The sequence below is a fragment of the Cuculus canorus genome, chromosome 1 (assembly GCF_017976375.1).
Source record: "Cuculus canorus isolate bCucCan1 chromosome 1, bCucCan1.pri, whole genome shotgun sequence".
Taxonomy (NCBI): Eukaryota; Metazoa; Chordata; class Aves; order Cuculiformes; family Cuculidae; genus Cuculus; species Cuculus canorus.
Window position 1 is genome coordinate 43,397,582 of NC_071401.1, and position 24,340 is coordinate 43,421,921.

General features: G+C 42.1%; 1 protein-coding gene across 16 annotated transcripts in view; it reads left to right on the forward strand.

Annotated features, from left to right (window-relative positions):
* The first annotated feature begins 5,054 nt into the window (after positions 1-5,054).
* LMO7 (LIM domain 7) overlaps positions 5,055-24,340 on the forward strand; it is a 145,571-nt gene continuing 126,285 nt past the window's right edge. For 4 of the 16 annotated variants that reach the window (XM_054063686.1, XM_054063697.1, XM_054063714.1 and 1 more), the window contains exon 1: positions 5,058-5,242. In XM_054063686.1, coding sequence (XP_053919661.1) covers positions 5,174-5,242 — 69 coding nt within the window. In that variant the 5' untranslated portion in view covers positions 5,058-5,173. Of the gene's footprint in view, positions 5,243-24,340 lie in introns of all 16 variants that reach the window. The other 12 variants (XM_054063782.1, XM_054063738.1, XM_054063746.1 and 9 more) reach the window with 9 other exon arrangements.

Consider the following 24,340-nt stretch of genomic DNA (forward strand, 5'->3'; position numbering starts at 1 on the left):
ATGTTACCATGCTCATTAGTAAAGCCCTGAAACTTGCTTTTAAATAAAAATTCAGTGCTTTAGTAACCAAAGCAGCTGCATTGTCTTCCTGCTAATGTCAGAAAAATCAGACTTGTCACAATTTAATTGGGATGTTGCATATTTTATGCTAAAGGTGACTCAGAAGAATACATATGGAGTAAGCCATAGTTTAAGTAGGTAAGGGTTGGGGGAAGAGTGAGGAAAGAAAGGAAGAGGAAGTGCAGTTCAAAGCTGTTAAACTCGCTACATCAGTTGTTGCTGTAGGGAAATATTCACACCATGTATGCTCTTCAATGTTCAGATGATTTCACTGGGTTTAGGTAATAAAAGGGAGGGGCTCTGTTTTTGTGCAATTATTTATTGCAAAATGACTTCAGAACTGGATCTTTAATTATTACAATCAATTAAGTGACTTCATGACAAAGGAGATCAAGGTTAGAATAGTGAACTTGGAGTGGGATTTTTTTGTTTTTACACTGGAGAAATACATCTTGAATCTTAAGAAAAACTTATAAATAAGAATTCTTAGTATTTTGGCAATGTGGTAGTTTTGCTTAGCATTTTTTATGTAAATCCGTTGTCCTGCAGGGTAAGGCCTCCTTCTATTTTGTTTTACTTTCAGTGTTAATTTCCAGTTTATCAATACTTAAGACGATACCTTTTAGTAAACATTGCTTTTCAAAAGATTATTAAGTATTTGAGGTGGCAGAGGAAGAGTGGTGCACCAGCCTTTATGCTGAATTGTATTTGCTCACTGCATGGTCCCTTGAAGACTGAAATTTTGAAAGACCACACTGCAGAAATACTGTTTCACCTAACGTGTGCAATGTAACAGTCTTCCTCTTCTAGTGCTGGGAAGACCATGCCTTGAGGCCTGCAGGAAAGCTGAGAGGGCGGCCTCTTTGTGAAGGAGTGTAGTGGTAGGACAAGGAAAAAATGGTTTTAAGCTGAAATAGGGCATATTTATATCAGATGTTTGGAAGAAATACTTTGAGGGTGCAGGAACACTGGAACAGGTTGTCCAGAGAAGTTGGGGATGTGCCCTGCCCTGGAAGTGTTGAAGGCCAGGTTGGATGGGGCTTTGAGAAACCTGATGCAGTGGAAGGTGTCATGCCCATGGCAGTGGGGCATTGGAACTGAATAGACTTTAAGGTCCCTTCCAACCCAAACCATTCTGATTCTGTGATTCTGTGCTTTGGGATAGGTGACCATCTTGAGCAGCGCAAGAAGTAAAGGGATCTACAAGATGCTGGAATATCTTTGACATTGACAGAACCTGTGTAAATTGGATACAAGGAGTGGGGCACAAACACTTGGATGACCTATGCAGTCCAGCAAAGTCCTGACCAGGGACTGGTGAGCTGGACAGAGCTGCACGGTGCTTCTGGCTCGGTGATGCATGCGCAGACATAGCCTTACCCGTACAATCTCTGCTTACTAGCTCAAGCTCTGTGGGAAAATAACACCACTTCCAAATACTTGCAGCCCTGCCAGAGCCTCACTACCTTTGTGTGGAGCAGGGCTTGACCAGAGGCATGCAGTGCTAGTGACTGCCAGGAAATCTCTTTTCAGCTCCTGCAGCCTGGACTGGCCTTGCACATCGCTTTATGGAGATGGTGCACCGAGGAGTGAAGTGATGATGATGAAGTGATGCTCAGAACCTGCATTACTTCTATCTGAGTGGAGCTGTTGTGCTATTAATCACTCGGCATCACTCCAAGCTCTTCTAAGTTTTCCCATTTTATTGAGAAACTGTAAGAATTTAATTAATAGTACAATACCCTTTCCTTTCAATCATGGTTGCATGATTCAGTTAAGGAAAGAAGGAAGATGAGGTGTTGAAATGTATGTTTTAGAAAACAAATGCGCTCAGCAGCCAGCACTTAAAAAATAAATATGGTCTTTACTAAAGGGAAGAGGGCTGCCTTGTTAGAAAATATTATTGTATCAAATATTTGTAGAACTCTATGAAAAAAACATGACTTAAACTGTTGCTTGACTTATCCTTGGGAGCACCCAGTTGCTGAGTTAGAACCATACTATGGTTGCTACTTTTGACACCACCAATTAGCAGTTCTGTGTAGTATATGTAGTCTTTTTATGATCTAGGAGTCTGGTGACTTACCTACTTAGCGCAAAGGAATATTAAACCCTTTTAGTTGTTTGGGCCTTCATAGATAAATTATCTGTGACAGTTGATTTAAAATTCACTTTGGGGAAGAAATTTGTTTGTTGGAACTTTCTTCATGAATAACCAGCTTGGAAGCTGCTCTGATCCATGCAGCTTAGTCGAAGGAGAATTTAATAAAATTTCTTGATTTCTTGAATTACTTGTATTACTTGATCTGAAACATTAAACACTTGATTCGTAGAATCATTGATTCATAAAATGGTTTGGTCTCAAAGGGATGTTAAAGATCATGCAGTTCCAACTCCCCTGGATCTGGTTTCTTAAAGCATCATGCAACCTGGCCTTGAACATTTCCAGAGATGGGGCATGCACAGTTTCTCTGGGCAACCTGTGCCAGAGCCTCACCACCCTCACAGGAAAAATTGATTTGATTTGCTATTAAGTAAAATAAAACAGCCATAAATAAGCTGGAACTTGGAAACTGTTTTTTAAACATGACCTCTTCTGAAATTTGGTTCATAGAATTTTATTCTCAAATGCTTTTCAGCTTTTATATCATTCATTGTTACTTCCTCCTACTTGAGTATAAGCATTGTATTTTCATATGAAGTGAAAAGGCAGACCTTAAAAATCTGGGAAAGGCTGCAGTAGTTCTCCAGAAAAATGTGTAGCTATGACAGCCTACGCAAAGTGCTGTCAGCCAACAGTAGCAGCACGCACATGCTTTATTTAGACTTCTTTTTAGCCTTTGTACTCATAGATGTTAAATAGGGAGATGAGAGGTTTTTTTTCCGGTGCTCAGGCTTCCCACTCAAGAAAAAGGCAAATTCTTCATTTGTATAGGGTCTTGTGGCTGATCCAGCTTGGAGCAGGGAAAAGGAGTAGGATAAAAATAGAATTTATAGCTTGGATTATCATTTCATTCATAACTGACTCTAGCGTAGATGTCTCAGATCATACCACTGTGAGGAGCTAACTACATATCTTCTATGTATAACTAATAAATGGTAAACATCTCCTGTAGAACTTATTTCAGCCAGAGTCACTGAGTTTTCCTTCTTAAATGTGCCACCAGTAACACAAATGTCCATGTACTGCAGAAATTGATTGCAAATAGCTTCTTGAACTGATCTCCTGAAGTCTTTCCTGTTCTGAGAGGGTTGTTTACAGAGAAGCTAATTTGTATGCAGTATGAATATTAAGTTATCTTTTCTCAGTAGTCCTTCAAAAGTTACAGGATATGTTTTGCCATGGTCATACATGCAGAAGATGTTTGCAGCAACTCCATTTTGTTTACAGAAGAGGTACAAAAAGTAAAATATTAATAGTTTAAGTAGAAAAAAGATCATCTTAAACACAATGCTAAAAGGAAATAATAGAAACATGGAATCATTAGGGTTGGAAAAAACCTCTAAGGTCATCAAGTCCAACCATCAGCCCAACACCACCATGCCTACTAAACTATGTTGCAAAGTGACAGATCTACATGTTTTTTGAACCCCTCCAGGAACGGTGACTCCACTTCCTTGGGCAGCCTCTTCCAATCAAGTGGGTTTTTTTAAAAAAAAGTCTGAAGTTGTGCATGAATATTCTGGAAAATAGATCTTTTTCCTAGTATTTCATAAACTTTCCTGCTCTGTGTGTGTCTGCTGTGCACTCCTGTACTGGAAGAAAGGGTTTTGCTGTTTGGCCAGTGCACCTGCCCTCTCTCCGCTCCAACTTGAGCTGCTCTGTCAGGGTGGAAGAAACTTCACTGGGGCATAGCCCAGTCCCAAGGCACCCAATGTTTGGGGTTATTATAGGGTCCAGATCCCAGCACCCATCCCCCTCAGACTTGGAGGAGTTAGGCTGAGGGTGGCCTCACTAGGATGGGGCTTTACAGAATGATTGAGGTTGGAAAAGATCACTAGAATCGTCAAGCCGAACTGTCAGACCAACAACACCATGCCTAGCTCTGAGCCTGAGCCCAGGAGAGTGGGTGGTGTCGCAAAGAAACTTGTTTCAGAGTGGAAGTACTTCACAGACGTAAAATAAAGCAGTGGGTACTCGTGGGTGAACCTTATAGTGACCTTCCAGTACCTGAAGGGGGCCTACAAGAAAGTTGGGGAGGGACTGTTCACAAAGGCTTGTAGTGATAGGACTAGAGGCAATGGGTATGAACTGGGGAGGGGCAAATTTAGACTGGACATAAGGAAGAATTTCTTTGCCATGAGAGTGGTGAGGCACTGGCACAGGTTGCCCAGGGAAGCTGTGGATGCCCCATCCCTGGAGATGTTCAAGGCCAGGTTGGATGGGGCCCTGGGCAGCCTGATCTAGCAGGAGGTGTCCTTGCCCATGGCAGGGGGGTTGGAATTAGACGATCTTTAAGGTCCTTTCCAACCGAAACCATTCTATAATTCTATGAACTGTGGACAAAGCCCAAACTGCAGATGGTCTCCAGGGCAGGAGGGAAGCAGAGGGGCTGTGCTGCGCGGCCCCAGCTCTGCCTCACGGGTGCGTGAAAAGCATTCAAAAAGGAAAGCGTGTCTTCCAAAGCAGCGGGAAAGGCTCCTAACTTCGTTCCCGAACGGGACGACGCCGCACAAAGCAAAGCGCGGGGTCGTTTCTCCCCGCCCCGGCTGCCCAAGGGCGTGCGGGACCCTCGGGGACCAGCGGCTCCCGCTGCCCCGGCCGGGCGGGGGCGGCAGGTGGCCCTGAAAGGTGCGATTGTCCCCAGCTATTCCTGGTATGCGCCGGGAGCGGCTTCCCCGGGGCGGGAGGGCGAGGAACGGAGCGGCCGCAGGGGAGGCAGCCCGAGTCCTGCTGCCCCCGCGGGGGGAGCGCGGCGGCTCCTTCGAATTCCGAGCTCCCGGGAGGGGGAGCTCCGCGGGGAGGAGGCGGAGGGGGAGGAGACGGAGCGGGGAGCGTTAAAAGAAGGCGGCTGAATGACAGCGGCTGCTCCCCGTTGCCCCCACCCTGCGGGAGGACCAGCCGCCCCCCCTTCTTCTCCTCCTCCTCCTCTTCGCTCATTTACTGCCGGCCATGGAGGGGAGAGAGGACGCGGAGTGCGACTGCCAGGCAGCGTTCGACGAAGCTCAGCGATGGGTAGAGGTGAGGCGTCACCCTCTTCTCTGTGACAACCCCCCCTTCGCCCCTTGCCGTCCCCCATCGCCCCTTGCCGCCCCGTCCCCATCCCGCGGGGAGTCGGGGGGGGGGGGGGGGGTGCCCCCCGTCCTGGGACGAGAGTAAGGATGCAGCTCCCAAACTTTGGGTCTTTGTCAGCGGCTGCTGGTTTTAGGGGGCATCGCCAAAGCTTGTAGAGATCTCCCCTTTGCAGCATCGCCAACACCCCCTCCCCAAAATCCAAATCAAAGGTTGGGAGGGCCACCTTCCTGTAATTAAGGCTTATAATTCCTTGCCATCTCGTAAATTACTTCTCTAGTGCTTGCTTGGAGACAGTCTGAATTAAAGGCACTCCTTCCCGACTGCAAAGAGTCCGGGACAGAGAGTAACCCGAAATCACAGTCATTTTCTTCCTCTCCTATTTTTAAACATAAGCGTCTGACTGCACAGAGTGCTTGGAGTAAATATCCGTGTTTCTGTAGCCTCCCTCGAAACCACCCTGTTGCGGTGGATGTTGGCACGTAGGGAAGGTCACACACAGGGGTACCCAAATGTGTACGTGTGAGCGCCGTGGAAGGTGTTCCCAGAAACTTTAGACATGTCCAACAGCCTCGCTTAGAGTTGGTGCGCGCTTTTAAAGATGAGCTTTAGCAGCTGGTTTATGTGTATTTTAACAGCTCGATAACCTAAGCTTATTTCTTTGCACCCATTCACTCCAGGTGAAACTCGTCAAAAGTCTATCCTAGCAACTCTGAAAGAGCAAATATGCAATTTGCTACTCTTTTTTTTACTCCCCATCTTACTGCAACAGTGTCAAGACCCGAGTCAGAGCTTCTTTGTTTCTTCTGTAAAACGGTGACATCTAGTGCTTAAAATCTATTGAAAATTTTGAGCTGAGAGTACCCTAGGCGAGGTATCGCAACTGACTTCTACAGGTGTCAATTTTGTAAGTGCTAACTGTGAATGTAGGTAATTAAAGCAGTCCTGGCTTTCCCAAGTGTCAGTTTGGTAAGAGCTATCCATGAGTTGGCATAATTAAAGCATTCCTCTTTCACGTACACATATCTTGCATTGCTTTTTCGAAATGGGCAAAGCTTATTTTAAATAGTTTCCTTAACGTGGTGCAATATCATTGCTGAAAAGCCTATTTGAAGGCTTTGGGGATTCTTATTGTTATTGTTAGTTTGATGCTGCTGGTTATGCTGTTCCTACAAAGGGCTCCCTCTTTGCCTGCCGGTAGCACATGGGAGCACTAGCAAAGCAGTGTCAGTGTAAAGCGTGTTCTGTTTGTATAGTGGAAAATCTTATGTTCAGTTTCCCGCCCTTCCCCATCGAATCTGTGTGGCTCTGCTTTGTTTCTGATACATGAAAGCTGTTCTCCTTTTAAAGTATCTTTTACCACTTCAAGTAACCTTTTATTTTAAGTAATGTGACTTAAAATCTTGAAGATATCGATAAACAGGATGTTATGAATTCTCTAATGTTGAAGGAAATGTAAATATTTATTTCCCTGTGAAATAAAGTTTGCATTTTGGATAGTCTGCCTGTCTCTACTCTTTAAATCCCTATGGATTAAAAAGCCAAATCCAACCATTGCCGTTACTGTATGAGAAGAGTAAAGGTATTTTTAGAATAGTGAGACATGTCTCAAAGTTTTGTGGGTCTGATGAAATGCAGTGGTGTGTACATGCCTGAGAGTGAAGCTCTGTGAGTCCTAATGATTAAGCAATTGGTTTTAAAGATGAGGCAGACTTCCAAATATTTATGAACTTGAAGTTCTTATGTTTTGGTAAGGTTTTGTGTGCCAGCTTCCCCTGACATTAGAGGACGATGAAAGCATACAAACACTAGCTACTATATATTTAAAAGAACAAGCAAAAAACTCTTTGTAAACTGTTAAAATTTCCCTTCACTAATGAAATCTGCATAAACATATTTCTGCATTTCAATACAGAGCTTTTTGGAGTCAGAATTAATAAAAAAAAGAAAGAAAAACTGAGCTGAAACTCTGAAGCTGAGGGCTTTCTGTAGAGGTAGTTGTGCAGCTGTATTTGTCAGATCTTGGAGCAGGGGGAATACCCCGAAACATCAAAAGTTTTCACTGCATCTGTTCTTCAGGCTTTCGGTGAGAGAAAATTGTCTGGTCAGATCCCTCTTCTGCCTGTTCCCAGCTGGAATGTCCATGTTGTGGAGTCTCCCAGCTGGAGTCTCCACTGGGTGGTGGGAGCAAAATCATTTGATCCCAGCTCTTATGCTATTAATAAACCAACCAACAACTTGATTAAGAGTAATAGCAACAAAAAATTGCATTTGATATCTGATGTTGGTTAATGAAAGACTTTGTTCTTTAATTCAGATTCGTGTCGAGGCATATTTTATGATAATGCAGGCAAGGCAGGTCTGTAATCTTCACAGTGCATAGGCTTCTTCAAGCGTAGTCCCCAACCTCTTGCAAAATGTGCTTTGTGTGCTGTGGCGAACTGGGGAAGGGGATATCATTGCTTGTCTCTGTATCGGTTACTCCAGCTGGAGGTGGTTAGTCACTCTGGGAGAGCAGGCTGTTGAGGACATCTAATTCTTTTGGGGAAAGAGGAGTCCCTTTTTGTGTAAAACTGGCTCTTCCAGATGTCCCTTATCCAGCACTGGTTAGTGGCATTATTTTTTTTTGCATCTGGGACTTCTGAAGTTTTCTTAGCTCTGCCTGTAACAACTGGTGCTGGTCAAGCTCATGTGTGGCTTGGCCTTTACTTAGCACCTCAGCTGGGCAGATGGTGTATGCTTAGATCAGAATAAAACACTGAAACACCGCAATGTAGAAATAGTTTCTCTAAGGTAGAGCTGTGTTTGCCAAAGCTAGAAATAGATGGGTTAAAATTATTTTACTGTGTTCTGTTCCATATTATAACTTAAGCAAGCCAAAAGCTGTTCCTCAAAACCAAAGCATTCTTGCCCCAGCTATTAAATATCCCAGACTGCCGAGTCTGTTTTCCTGCCTCAAGATGGGGGAGGGAAGTCTGCCTCTTCCTCTCTGCAGTCCAAGGTGGTGTTGATCCTTCTGAATGAAGGGGAGAGGTGGTCATTCTCCCCCAAAAACACCCTTCACCACTTGAGGGGTAATGCCTCTCTAAGAGCTGAAGAAAGTAAAAAAAAAAAAAAAGTGTGTGCTCTTTTTGTGTAAAACCTCTTAGCTTTTGATTCCTGCTCTGTGTCTTAAATGAACCCTAATCCTCAGGTAAATGTCTGGGGTTTGAAATTGTTTGCTAAAGCGACTTGAAACCTGACCCACCAAGTCTGTAAATCTTTAGTTAGAGTGCCCTGAGGCAAATAAGACTTGAATATTTATTTTTTTTCCCCCTGCAGTAGTTGAATGCACAGATCCTGTCCGAGGGAGGGTGAGCAGCGAGCATGTGCCTGAAAAATTATTAGAGGGAAGCAGCAAAGCTGTAGGAAAGCACATGGAACAACCTTGATAAATCCACTGAAGCGAAAAATAGGCGTTGGGCCAGGTAACTCTGAATATCACCAGCTGCTATGAGGCCTCTATGGGAGCTGGATTTCTTCTAGTAGTAACTTGTCTAGAGTAGTTGACGTCAGGTGTTCTGAGAGCTACTAATTTCATCTGATTCCATCATTGAGAGTGTCAGTCTTGGTCACAAGCAGGTATCCAAGACCTTTCTTCACGCAGGGACACTGCATGTCATTTCCAGTGCTAGCACTACTCAGTGTTGATGGAGAGAGGTGTTTCACTGTTAGGATTTGTGCAGCAAGATAAGATTTTTGTTATTTTCAATAGACAGCAATAGAGAAAGCGGGCTCAGCGTGTGTGGATGGTAACTAAAGGTACTTCTGCTGTTCACGTCTGCCAAGGCCATTAAACAGGCAGTGAAACAGCCTCATCTATCTGAACACTGTTGTGTGTGCTAACAGTTTCAGTTATCATTGCATTACAGTGTGCTTTTCAGAGTGCAAAACTATGTTCCTTTGTGATTCAAGAGTATCTATTACATTTTGAATGTTGGAAAATCATTTGGGGGCTGTTGTTCTTGTCTTTTTCCAGGACAAATGTGTGTGTACACCCTCCCGCCTCCTCGCCTGCTCAGAAGATTAAAAACGCAGATTTGCAGAGTAGCTTGGTAGAAGAAGTCAGCTTGAGGATAAAAGTTGAGAGCCAGGAGTGCTTACTGAAATCTTTTGGTTTGGACCAACAGTACAGCAATCAAATTCAGTGATGGTCTCTGACATGTGGTCACCAAATGTGTCTATTTGTTTGAAATCTGCATTTCTACTGTATATTTTTATGGCTTCCGCAAATGCAGCGAGAAGTCTGGCAGCAATGTTTTCCCTGTATTTGCATAGAGATCTTACCTCAGTGATTATTTTGTTGTTTTTTTTTTTCTCTCCCAAGCATGAATCTAATACATACAGTCTGGAATGGCAGATGGGAGTAATAACTGTAGAGATAGAAGACTAGTCTTACATCTCAAATCTTTTCTTGTAGGTACCTTTATTTCAGCCAGACTAATCATTATGTGAAAGTTTTTCTCGGTGCTGGGTAAAGTACTCTGGGATTGAGTGTAGAGAGCCAGTTGATGTCCTGGATGGTGTCAGCATGAAGAATGTGTGACTGAAAAAACAGAATCTATATATAGTGTTTCTTAAACCATGTCTGATACTGGGTAATTCTGTCAAGTCATAAAACCTGGGTGGGCTGGTTTCTGGAGAACTTCTTGCAGCACTGCTGCCAAAGTCCTGGCTCATGGCTACATAAGGGATGTATTTAACCCGCCTTTAGGTGGATGCATCAATATTTTATTATTGTGTATAGATTCTTGGCAGTGAGTCCTTGCATGGAGTAAATTGAAGTTTATCCAATTAATATATAAATATGAGTTGATTCATAAATATACATACTGCAAAATAAATACTGTGGGAATGTAATCCTAGAAGTAATGTTTTCCACGGGCTGCAGACCCTGAAAGCACTGTGGCAAAACACCATATAAGAGGACTGGCAATACTATTTTAGAAGGAGAGGGTGGCAGTAGTACCTGTTCCATCTGGCTGAACATTGTTCTCTCTGTTATCTTGTCCCCTTCTTGCCAGACCTCAGGAAAGGTGTCTGTGCATTTAGTGATGTGTTTTTAAGAGAAAAAAGGGACTGAGTTTTACTTGAGAGTAAAATTGATTTCCTGGTTTCTGCAAGGTGGTTTCATGTATTTTCAGGTTAAGTCCATATTCAGATTTCTTGGAGATGCTCAAAGTCTTCACACAGTCCTGTGCAATGGGCGTGCATGACTTTGAGCTGAGTTTGCAGTGTAGTTTCCTTTGTGGATAGTTTTTCTTGTAGTTTCAAATGCTGTTTTAAAATTTCGCATGAAAGCAGTGTCTGCAGGCACTTTAAGAGGAAGAATTGACTTATTGACTATAGAAGTGGGTACATCTTCTGCATTGGGGAAATGCATTGCAGCTTGAGGATCTACAGGCAGTTCTGACCTATCTTTTTTCGGTTCTGTTCTGTATTTTGTGGTTACCAAATACAGTTAGTCATGGCTTACTTCTGTTCTTTTCCTCATGTCTTTTTGTTTGTTTCCTTTTTGAACTCTGACCCGATCCTTTCCTCACTTTTGTGAGGTCATGTATTTTTATTTTTTTTTCTCCTATAATTTGGGGCGGAGGTGTGATCATGATTTCCATGTTCAGCATTTTCCCCACCTCCCGTTTCTATGGACTCCCTTTTAGCATCTTTTCTTTGTCAAACATCTTTTTTTTTTGGTCTAAATTTTTAAGTTTTTAGTGAGCACTTGGGTCTACTACATGGGATGATGACCTTGCTGAGCTTTTGGAAAACACATTAGTTTTACTGCGTTGTAAGAACCAGATACATTCCAGCTGTTTTTTGTACCTACCACTCCTTGTATTTGAAGTTCCTTTATCCAGTCCTGGAGGAGATATTCTGCTTTGTTAAAAAAAAAACCCAAACAACCACAAACAACTTTTTTACCACTCAGCATTTTCTGCTTAATGAGACTAACATAACTTTTAACTATAATTTTTAAAATGGACTTTCTGACTTCAACAAACTAATGAAAAGCGCATGCCCTCAGACCCACTGTACTAGAAATGCTTCTACTTGTCTAAGGTGTGCTTGACACACCTAATGTATTAGTCAAATTCCCTTAGGAGGAGTGTTTTGGTTTTGCTGTTTTTCACATATCTGAATACTGTCAGTCCAAGTTAAAAACTAACTTTAAAGGAAGGTAGTGAAAAAGCTACTTTAAAATAGATTCTTTAGTTCCTCATGCTGTGAGCTTCTGCAAACAGTTGTAAACATAGCATTTATGAATAGTGCTAAATTTCTGATTTTCCAATGAAAAGAGGTGTATGGATCTGACAGTGCTTGCTTCCAGTTGGATATTTAGCTGTAAAACTTTCATTTGTCTTACATCGAATAAAGAAACTTAATTTCAACAGTGTTTTGTATTTGTGGTACAAAGCTTCTGGGACTATTTTAGAAGGGCATAAGGATATAAGACCTGCTTTATTTTTTTTTGCCAGTGCTGAGCGTGTTGGCACATTTTTTTGCATAAGCTCATGTGAAAGTCCTAACTCTTGTTTCTGGATGGGATTCAGCTTTGAGTCGTTGCCGTTAGAAAAGAAACTGTGTAGTAATTTTGAGAAATAGTTATTACTACATTGGCCAAAAAAGTAAAATACATTGTAATCTAACACAGCTTTAAAGCAATATCTGTGTTGGGATGAATTCAGCTATCACAGACAATGAAAGTGTTAGGTATTGGGCCAAGCTGTCCTCGTGTTGGGCCAAGCTGTCCTCGTGTTGGGCCAAACTGTCCTTGTGTTGGGCCAAGCTCTCCTCGTAGTACGCAAGTCCCACAACAATGTGGTTTGGTGTTAATGCCAGGCCATTATCACAACAAGGTGCCACTGAAGCTCCTGTGCTTGGCATGACCTTCTCTTGCGTTTTTGGTGGTAGTAGCAGTGTCTGACTGACCCTCCAGTGATGAGACTCAGGGAGTTCATCTGATGGTGGAAACTCAACCTATTCTGTGGTATTTGGTACTCCCTCAGTTCCTGGAAGGCAAGATGGGCACTGGTGCTTATGTCAGGGAAGAGATGGTGATGGTGGAGTTTGCCTTTTGGTGGCAGCTACCTGTTGGGATGCAGCCAAGATAGTGAGATGAAAAGGCAGACACCTGAATTTAGACAAGCAGTCTCTTTCCCTGAAGGCCCCTCAAGTCAATTGCTTCTGCCCATTGCTGGGCTCTTCCTAGTATGACTTCGGAGCTGTTTGCTATGTGCCTAGGGTTTAGGTATAAGCTAGACACCTGAATTAGGGAGGCTGACTTCCAGCCATTAGTAACTTCTTCAGGACAGGTTTTGTAGGGCTTACAAATACAGTTGGAGCTGTTTTAAATAGAAGGTCTATCAGGTGTTTCTTGGCCAAAGTGTTGGAAAGCATTTGATATGCTTATATGCTGACTTCTGCTGTGACAGAAGCAGCCCTTGAATCTTGCTGGTGTATAATAGTCACAGAACGGTTTGGGTTGGAAGGGACCCTAAGGATCACCCAGTTCCAAACCTCTTGCCATGGGCAGGGACACCTTCCACTGGATCAGGCTGCTCAAAGCCTTGTTCAGCCTGCCCTTGAACACCTCCAGGGATGGGGCGTCCACGGCTTCTCTGGAGAACCTGTGGCAGTGCCTCACCACCCTCAGAGGAAAAAAATTTCTTCCTAATGTTTAATCTAAATCTCACCTCTTTCAGTTTAAAAACATTCCCCCTTGTCCTGTCCCTGCACTCCCTGATAAAGAGCCTCTCCCAACTTTCCTGTAGTCCCCTGTAAGTACTGGAAAGTTGCTCTAAGGTCTCCCTGGTGCCTTCTCTTCTCCAGGCTAAACAACTCCCTCAACCTGAGTTTGGTTGGTTGGGAGGTGGTCCTTCAGAGTCATTGGACCATCTGGGCCAGCAGTTCTGCAGTGATCATCGTGAGCCCTCAGGAGTGCAATCTAATCCCAGATCTAATCTCCAGTGTTATTTGCAAATTCTTTTCCTGGAAGTACTTTATTGTCCCCACTATTTGTTATTTATTATTCTTTCCTTCAGAAAAGAATTTGAAAAATCTAGCTTGTGGAACTTGATCTGAGACTTTCTATGCGGTTAAATGACTGTGTCACTAGTAAATCATAAAGTGATAAAAACAATAAAACAAAACCAGGTGTCAAAGTGTGTGTGGAAAAGAGGAAGAAAAATTAAAATCCATATTTGATACTAAAGAGGTGTGGGGTGTAAAGCAACAGCCTTTACACTGTCTTAAAATGCTTGCTTGGATACTATTTCAGGTTAGGTGAAGCTGGGGACCAAGTCAGGTATTGCCACATTTCAACTCTACGAAAACCCTTTTCTTCCTTGTGTTACCATGCTCTGTTTGCCTAAACAGTGTCACTGGCAAAATGGATGTTTTTGATGCACCTGAAAACGTAATCCTGAGCAAAAATTGGCCAGACATTTGGTTACAGGTTCTTTTGCAAACAGAAGGGGTTGTAGCAAAGTGACATTGACTCTATTACTAACTACAAAGTTCTTGCCTTTGTATAATATTTGTTTTAAACATCAGATGGGCATTCTTATTGCAAGTTCTCAGCATTCAATACAGAGGTTGCATGGAGTTGCTTTTGTTTGGACTGAATGAAAACAACAGACTCATAGAATGCTTTGGGTTTGAAGGAACATCTACAGGTGATCTAGTCTGACCCCACTGCAGGAGCAGAGACGTCTTGAGCTTGATCCTGTTACTCAGAGCCCTATCCAACCTGACCTTGAATATTTCCAGAGATGGGGCCTCCACTACCTCCGTGGACAACCTGTTCCAGTGTTTCACCATCCTCGCTGTAAAAAATGCCTTCTTTATATCCAATCTAAAACTATGTCCCTTAGTTTTAAACCATTACTCCTTGTCTTGTCACAACAGACCTTACTAAAAAGTCTGTCCTCATCTTTCCTGTGGCCCCCCTTTATGTACTGGAAGGCGAGTATGAGGTGATGGGGGTGAGGATGAAGGCATGAGCTCCAGGTACAGCTGGAGATCTTTCACAGACATTTGTCTGATGCTGTGGAGGGAAAAAAAACCCAACATCCTGATACGATAAACATCAACTCGATGATTATTCAGGAGGGTATTTCTTCACAGCTATGAGTCTTTTTCTTTTTTGAGCAGAAATCTCCTTTGAAATGCACAGACTGAGTTGCTCACTAATGACATGGCTTTCGCGCATCCAACAGTCCTCTGTGACACTGGGGTAGGTCTTACAGACATGGGCTGTAACCTTATTTGAGAGCATCGTTAAAGACTCCAGGAAGTTCTGCATTTCATGTGCAAGTGGCTGGGGTTGGGAGCTGTGTGCTGTGGGGAAATGATAGAGGAGAGAGGCTGAAAGAAAGAGAGAGGAGAAATGTGCACCTAAGTTTATTTGTAAATAACTGCTTTTCCTTCTTACTGGAGTAAATTTCTTACCTCATAAGTATTTAAATTATGACATTTTGTAGAGCTTACTGACTTTTAAATCTGGGGTTTTTGCATTTGTTTTGCATTTTGGTCATTTAAAAGGTTGGGTTAATACAGTCTCACACTGTTCTGAATTTCTGAGTCTCTTATTTAACTTATTTTAATTTCTTTCACTAATGTATTTATAAAATCAGTATCTCATCTTCTTTGCCTGCCATGGGGCATGGAAGCCTATTGTTAGACCTGGCTGAAAAATCTGGTAATGTGTTTACCCTTGCTTCCTTTTCTATTTTTTTTTCTTTATTACCGCCCCAGCTAAGAATTTCTAATATATATATTTTAAGTGGCAACTAAAATCTTGTGGCCTTCCATTTCCCAGTGGAATCTTTGATCTTTCTTCATGACAGCTGCCTTCCCTTGAAAATTACAGTAAAAAGGTGAATATTCTTTTTCTAAACTTCTGTTGATACACCATAGTTAGGAAGAATGCCATTAAATTGTGTCTGGTTCTCGGTGTAATGGTGTTAATTCTGACGTAACACAAAACACTTAATATACCCATTTCAGCAACAAGACTTAGTCTTTGCCTGTGATCAAGTCTCTTGTCACAACCATATCTAGTGGTCGTGGCAACAGTGTAAGGTTGGAGCAGCGTTTCCCAATGTACCAGCAGACGTGGTCAGGAGGATGGCATTAATTTGGTTTCCTGTGCCTGATGAGTAGATGGGTTAGATGCAATTCAGCAGTGCAGATTTCCAACAGTGACTCACAAGATTGTTTTCTCTTTCCCTTGTGATCAGCTGAGGAGTTTGGATAGTGGAAGGTATCCCTCAGGCAGTAGAAGACACCTCGAGTGTCTCTCTACCTTTCAGATGCAGAGGAATGAAAGAAAGGATATTGGTGTGTCTTGGCTGGTTTTAAAGGTATACCAGCCTTCCTCAGCTCGGTCTTCTTTTTTTTTTATAATTCCTTTTGAGTGTTATCCTTAATCCAGCTGTGCAGCAGCTGTGGTTCGGTCACATCTTATGTTTATTCTTGCGCTACTGCACAGGATGGGAACGGGTGAATCCATTGCTCTGTTAAACAGACATTACTCCGGGGGGGGAGGGTACAGAGAAGAGATCTGGATGTCTAGATTCTTTTCATCCCATCTGCAGCATGTGCTTCTCCACACAAGTAAAGAAGCATATGTCTCTGTTTCCTCTTGAGGCAAGAGATATATATTCTGCTTTAGGAAGGGGCAGTCTTTGCCAGCTGCTGATGGAGGCAGATATGACATCCATCAATCTTTAGCCAATTTAACCATTTTTTTCACCTGCTGGTGCCTATAGTCATAGAATGTTTTGGGCCGGAAGGGACGTTTACAGATCATATAGTCCAACCCCCATGCAGGAAATGAGACATCTTTAACTAGATCAGTTTACTCAGAGCCCCATCCAACCTGACCTTGAATGTTTCCAGGGTATGGGGCCTCCACTATGTCCCTGCACAACCTTTTCCAGTGTTTCACTACCCTCATTGTAAAAAAAATTCCTCCTTATATCCAGCCTAAATCTACCCTCCCTTAGTTTAAAACCATTACTCCTTGTCCCGTCACAACTGGCCTTGCTAAAAAGCCTGTCCCCATCTTTCCAATGGGCCCCCCTTTAAGTACTGCAAGGCTGCTCTCAGGTCTCCCCACAACCTTCTCTTCTTGCTGAACAACCCCAACTCTCTCAGCCTGTCCTCACATGGGAGGTGCTCCAGCCTTTGGACATTTTTGTGGCCCTCCTCTGAACCTGCACCAACAGCTCCATGTCCTTCCTGTGTTGAGGTCTCCGGAGCTGGGCTGATTACTCTAGGTTGCTTAGGTTGCACACAGTGGCTTTAATTTTTGTCATAGATGCAGATTAAGACCTTTAACAGCTTTGATTGTGCCTGCCTGCTTGATGTAGGCTGGGAATTGGAAGTAGTGTGGCAGCTGTCATAAAGAAATCCATGTGAACCAGTTTAGGTCTGGCAGGAATGCCCACGTATTCTATGGCATTATGCAACATAAATGTCCTTTGAGATGAGGATGCTATGAGTTGATTGCAGCCAGACACAGCTCATCATTTTCATTATCTAAAGAGCCTGGATACTGCTCATCTTTTTGTTTTGTGGGAGAAGATTTAATGTATGAAACTTGCTTCTATGTAACCTCTTTTGTCTGTCAGGAAGGCTGTTTCCTAGTGTAGTAGTAATAAATAGGCTCCTCAACTATTGTAGAAGTATAATGGCTGATCATCTTAGTCATAGAATGCAACATCCTCACCAGGAGATGTCTGTTGGAGAAGCTTCTCTTGAGAAAGCTGCTTTAAATCCTCTCATGTTTAGAGGTAGGTATGAGGATTTCATGTGCCCCTTTCTTTCCTGTATTAGATGTGATAAAAGGATTCAAGTGATACAAGAATTAATAGCGTGATAGAAGAATTAAAGTCACTGTGCCAATGTTAGCGTTATACGCCCCCTCCATATTTTTAAACTAGTTTTAAACCTGTGATTTGGAAGGGAAATAGGTAACATAAGGAAGGCGCAGATAAAACTCCATCCTGTGTTTGGGACCAGACTGATGGGCAGCATGGTGTATTAACAATCTTAGCATACAAAAAGGAAGCCTCTGGGGACTGAATATTACCATAACACCAGCAATCAGGTACTGAATATTGTTACGCATGAAACATGTGGTGGTGTCACATTTCTCAGCCTAGCCAGAGAAGTTTTGCCTACCTTCACAACTTCAACAAGAAGCACCTGTTTACTGGTTCAGTTTAAATGATCATCTTTTTTTCTTAGCGTAGGTCTTATGGCTGTGATGTTCTCTGGTTTTCTGCCAAGAAAAGTCTGGTTTTAATCTTGAATTCTAAGCAGCAGTTTCGGAAGGTGCTCAGAAGTATGTATGAGTCTTCAGTATGAACTATAAGTTTGATAGTTTCCTGGTTATAAGTGCCAGGACACTTTCTACTTTACACTGAGTTTGACCAGGGTCTGTTACAGCAACTCCTAGCAGTCATTAAAGCAGCACCTCTGCTGCTGATATTTCTACATGGAATCAAACTGACATACTTTGGAACAGTTACATAGTACATTTCTCTCTTTAACTGTTGGCATAATTAGGCTACAGCACTGTCATGAAGACATGGTTTTGGTTAAACACTACAATGAAGTGATGTATTTAATGACCTCTGGAACATCAGAGAATCATGGAATCTTAGAATGGTTTGGATTGGAAGAGACCTTAAATATCATAAGGTTCCAACCCCACTGCTGTGGCCAGGGACACTTTCCACAGAGGTTGCTCAAAGCCCCATCCAACCTGGCCTTGAACACCTCCAGGGATGGGGCATCCATGACTTCTCTGGGCAACTTGTGCCCGTGCCTCCCAATCCTCCCAATAAAACATTTCTTCCTAACATCTAATCTCCCCTATTTCAGCTTAAAACCATTACCTCTTGTCCTATCCCTGCACTCTCTGTTAAAGAGCCCCTCCCCAGCCTTCCTGTAGGGCCCCTTTAAGTACTTGAAGGAGGCATCGTGTAAGCTGGAGTTGTCCCAGGTGTCCCTGAGCACTGGAGCACTGTGTAAGCACTGTTAAATCATAGCTGTCAGGCTGGAGTTGTGAAGAAACCTCTGAAACACTGGCTGGTTTCAGAGACAGAGTTCTCCAGCAGTAATAAAATTAGTATAATCCTTTTTAGATCTTGAAGACCCTTTCTTTTATTTATATGTACTGTCAGTACTTGTTGATTCTGCTGCTTGCAGTTCCCACTCGCTCTAAACTCAGATGATGGGGAAACTGCTGCACAGAGCAAATGAGCAGCTCATGTTCTTCCTCTGCATAGATTCATTACTCTAACCAAGTCACTCACATATATGCAGTCTGGAAATACTAGAGGTCTTTGATCTTTAAAACTTAATGTTTGAAAATGTAAATGATGCATTTCTTTGATCTGCTTCTTAAATTAAATGGTAATTGTGAAAATTACATTAGACAGCTTTCCACTTAAAGGCCTGTGCTTTTCATTTCACACTACGTTAATTTTAAGCAGTACATCCTTGCTGGTTTTTCATCGGTGATTTCTGGTAAGGGGGAGATCTTTATGTTTTGACATGGCGTAATTATCAACAGTGTATTTAGTCATTAGGCATTAATATGCAATTACTCTAACACTGATAGCAGGGACTGTCAGTTTTGCCTGTATATTCATGACCAGGTAAATAGGAATTGTTAAGGCTGAGCAGCAGAAAATGAAGAGAGTTGGAGTTGTGTGTGCCCAGGATGGGAGACTGACTTGTTTGCTTCAGGTATCATAAAGCACTTGGGCACATGCTCCACTGCAGTGTGGTGATGTCTGCTCTCAAGCATCCACCCATAGCAAAATAGCAGAAACTCTGTCTGGGTCCTTCTGTGCTACTGAACTCCAAATTCTGTGCTCTTGCCACTCCAAATTACTGTCATCTTCTAATCATAAAGATACTGGGTAATTTAGGGCCTCCTGAAACGCTGATGAAGCTCATGCAAAGTTCCATCTTTTCCTTACATCAGCTTTCTAGTATGTAGTAGATTTGTCTATCTTATTTACCATAAATGATGATAGAGACCTCACTGCTTTTGTCCTGTTTTCTTATGAAAGGGGCCTTTGAAGTCTGACGGTCACATCAAGCTGCCAACTAGTAACTCACAAGGTTATTCAGAATCTTATCCCTGTGGTAGGTTCTTTCAAGCTCCTGTTGGTTTAGTGCCAACTGAAAATCAGCTGCTAAACTGAGGTGAAGTTGTTAATTATACCTTGATTAGAATCACTTTGTGTACTTTTCAATTATTAATATTTGTTTAACTACACAGTGACTAAGTTTGTGGGGGAGAAGGTTCAAGGTAGATTGTACTGACTGTCTGCCACAACAAATTTAAAATGTACTTATGGCTTGAGGAGTTTTTCTGTGGGTTTTCTGTTTTGTTTTTCTTTATAGTCAGGTAAAGATTTTTTGTTCCAGAGCAAAAAGTCTACAGAGTGGGATTTTTCTGTTTTGAATATCATCATGTGGACCTTCTGCTGCAACTCATGCTACAGTCCCTAGATTTGTCATGCTTCCTGTGTTCTGTTGACTTCCTTTAGTGATGTTTGTATAAAGTTCAGCATTGTGCTGAATTACCATTTTGCTGCTTTTTGCTAATTTCCATCTCTATGTGTGCTGGTGGATTTGAGCTTTCATCCCAGTAATTTCCATAGGATGTTAAACAATCTGATTGGTTTAGTGGGACCCATTAGAGTTAGGAGATTTCCCAGCTGAGGTGAACAGGAAGCCTCTCAACTCAGAGCTGCTACAGCAGCCTGCCTGTGGATTGGAACTTTTTTCTTTAAACACAAAACCAGAGAGAAGTTATTTCCAACTAGGGATAAAAAGAGTTGCCAGGGAAAAGAAACCTGAAATACCTTTTCTGAGGTTGTAGAAACAGAGGAGGAGGCAATAAAAATGATCAGGTGGCTGGAATACCTATGGTATGAAGACAGGCTGAGAGAGTTGGGGTTGTTCAGCCTGGAAAAGAAAAGGGTCCAGGGAAGCTTTGTTGTGGCCTTCCAGTACTTAAAGGGAGCTTAGAAGAGTGATGGAAATAAACATTTTAGCTGGGTCTGTTGTGATAGGACAAGAGGTAACGGCTTTAAACTAAGGGAGGGTAGATTTAGACTGGATACAAGGAAGAAATTTTTAGAGTGAGGGTGGTGAAGCACTGGAACAGATTTCCCAGAGATGTGGTAGATGCCCCATCCCTGGAAACATTCAAGGTCAGGTTGAATGAGTCTCTGAGCAACCTGATCTGGTGGAAGATGTCCCTGCTTACTGTGAGGCAGTTGGACTAGATGGCTTTTAAAGGCCCCTTCCAAACCAAACTGTTCTATGATTTTATGAAGTCATTTAGCTTTGGTTTCAGTGCTTTTTTGTGATACCTTCTTCATTAAAACTCCTTTTAGGTAGATAAGGACTTCTAAAACTTCCAGTTAACTGTTTAAAATGAAAGTGAGCCCTGTTAGATTTATTTTTTTTTTTAAGTTAGGAATTGGATGCTTTCATTTTACTTCTCTTTGTCTAAGTGTGGAGGATTCTAGATGATCCTTGCTCAAAAGTTCTCTTCCCTGATATGTTCCTTTAACTTCCATGTCCTTTTGAATAAGTACAACCTGTAGAATTATTAAAAAGCGAATTCTTGTGTACATGTGAATTAGAATTATTTGATCAAAATGTTTGGATTGGGTCAGAAGGGGATGCAGGAGCCTTCTGTCCTCTCCTGCTGTCAGGACAGAGACCCCCCAGCAGAGAGGATGGCCGGGAGTGGGATTATGCAGCAGGGCTGTCCACTGCCTCTTGCGGCTGTTCAGCCTTTCTTGTTACCTAAGTCTCAAGAGTTTGATGTGTCAGTGTGGTCAGTGCTTTTATTTTCCCTTATTCTTGAAGACTATTATGAAGGTGCTGTGGCTCAAAGTTGGCCTTGGTTAACCAATGAAGTAGCATTTTGAAGCTGTTACTGTAAAATATCAGGTGATGCTGAGCATTTTTTTTTTGTTACTGCTCCTTCATAGTGATTAAACTAATTTAAAGTCAAGTGAGAGCAAGTCATTAATTAAAGTGAGGAATTTTTGAAGTCCAGATTTTTTTCTCAGACTTGTAGAGCTTGAAACAAATGTACTTCATAGGTGCCTAAGAGCATGTAACTTGTATTTCCTGGTGAATGATGTTGACAGTTTTAAACTTCTCTCTCTGCTCCTTTAAGGCTTGCCTAGAACTAAATGAAATAAAATAAGACTTCAAGCTTCAGACCAAAGCTTTGACTTCGAATGAGTTGCTGAAGATGAAGAGAGAAGTGGTAGATGCTTTCTGTTTCGTGAATGTGAAAAGCACATACTAAATAGTGTCTGCTGCCCCATGCCCAGCAGTTTGCTGTCAGGAAAGCTTCTGTAGCCGAACTTTCATAGAATCATTAAGGTTGAAAAAGACCTCTAAAATCAAGTCCAGCTGTCAGCCCAGCACCGCTGCGTCTAATAACCATGTCCTGAAGTGCCACGTCTGAAGTCCCCAGGCATGGAGACTTCACCACTTCCCTGGGCAGCCCCTTCCAGTGCTTCACCACTCTTTTGGCAAATACATTCTTATTAATATTCAAGCTAAACCTTCCCTGGTGCAACTTGAGGCCATTTCATTTCTCCCTCTCCTTTGTTACTTGGGAGAGGAGACCAGTACCCACCTTGCTACAAACTTCTTTCTGGAGTGCCTCATTTAATTTCATAATTTGGGTTTTAGCCTCTTTTGAGGAATCTGTGGCCCCTTGCGAGTTTAAGGCTTCTCCAGAGATCAGAACTGCCTCAACCGTGTAACCATTCATGCAGTCCCTGATGATGGAGCACAATGGCCAAGGAGTTGCTATTTTCCCATAAAACTCATCAGGAACAGGAATTTAAGAGTACAACTGTCTTCTGTCTTTAAGGTGTAAGGCTGCTGTTGAATACAGGAATCTCCTGTAACTAGAAAAATAGATATTTAAATAGCACTGTGCTTCACTGTATTCTTTCTCCCCTCCTCCCATTGACACCATAGAAAAAACGTTTGTGGTGAGATCTCAAGCTAAACTTGCTCCTCAGGGGCTTCATTACCAGCTGAAATGCCCTGGAAAGCGATGGAGTCTCCTACCGTGGAGGTGTTCAGAAGCTGTGTAGAAGTGGCACTTGGTGATGTGCTTTAGTAAGCATGGTGGTGTTGGGCTGACAGTTGGAATGGATGATCTTAGAGGTATTTTCCAACCTTAATGATTCTGTGATCCTATGATTGCTTTAAATCTCAGGAAACTGAGAGGGCCAAGCTTTAGGCTTAAAAAAACAAAAACAAAAACAAAAAAACCCAAAAAAACTAAAAAACAGTGGTTCTTGTCTTTTTGTAGATCTATATATCCATCAGGCTTCTTTTTTAATTTTAGGATAAATAGCATATGCTGGGTTTTGGCATCAGAACTTGAAACTGTGTTTAAGTTAAATGCTAGTAGTTGGATGAAATGGGCTTAGACAGGCTTTACTTTGTTTTGGTGCTCTGCAGCTAATCATTTACAAATTGCTGAGCTAAGGGGCACAAATTAATGACATTCCAGCGTCCTAAAATAGCCCTTCCTATGTCATACTGAAAAAATGTGTTTGCTGTTCAGATACTATGAATTTCACAAAGTTTCATTTATGGGGAAAAAAAAAAAAAAAAAGGACGCTCAAGACCCAGAAAGGAGTTAAGTTGATGTTTCGTGTCAGTTTTTCTTCTGTTAATCAGAACACTGCAATGCATTTTTGAGTAGCCCAACATTCTTTACTATAAAAAGCTACAAAGTATTTTCTGCAATAGCATTTTTTTCTTTCTAGCACAAACGTTGCTATCACAAGTTTGTTCAAGATCTTACATTAGCCAGAAAAATGTTCGTTGCTTAGTCCAGTTTTACTTTTTGCAAAATTTTCAGATATGATTAAAATAATTTCTTTGACTCTAGTGTTTATGAGGGCAATTCCATCATCAGAAGTTTTCAAAAAAATAGAATCATAGAATGGTTTGGCTTGAAAAGGACCTTAAAGATTATGCAGTTCCAACCCCCCTGCCATAGGAAGGGACACCTTTCACTGGATAGGGCTGCTCAAAGCCTCATCCAACCTGGCCTCCAGGAATGGGGCATGTGACTTCTCTGGACAACCTGCTGTAGAGCCTCACCACCCTTACAGGAAAATTTCTTCCTAATATCCAATCTAAATCTCCTTTCTTCCAGCTTAAAAATGTTCCCCCTCGTTTTATCTCTGCATTCCCTGATAAGGAGTCCCTCCCCATCTTTCCCATAGTCCCCCTTTAAGTACTTGGATAGTTGTACACTGAATAAAAGCTTCAGAATTGTTTTATTGTACTTGTTTTTGTAGTAAAAGGTGTTTTGTGAAGTTCTATTGTAGATTTATTCTTGTCTATATGGAGGAAAAAATATTCATAAGCTTTTTGTTCTTGCTTTTTGGACATTAATTATAATTTGCTTCTTTATAGCTGTTGAAAGATGAACTATTCCTATGGGTTTGCTTTATTGACCTCAAATCTGTCCTTTGATCTCTATTGATAAATCTAATACAAGAACTAACATTCACTTTACATAGACATATTTTCTGACAGAAACTCTTTATCGGTATGAGTTTGGCACATGTTCAAGCGTAGCCTTGACAAAGCTTTGTTCAAACAAAACCTGGGAGGGTTACTTCTGATCTGACAGCTTTTGACGGTTTTATTTGGAATCTTTTGTAGTTCTTTTGCCAGACACCATTGCTATGAAATTCTTGGTCATGAAGCTTTTGGGTTTCCTCAGTTGAACAGGTTTCTGTGACATCTCCTTAATTCAGTGATCATGTTGTGCTGGGCTCCTGGAAGCAGCAGTGGAGCTGCTGTTGTCTGGATTTGCACCTTGTTCAGTGCTAGGCACAGACAAAATCAGGAGGCAAAGGTGAAGCGAAAGTCATTTCCCACTGCCAGCGTTAGGTCTATGGGGGTCCT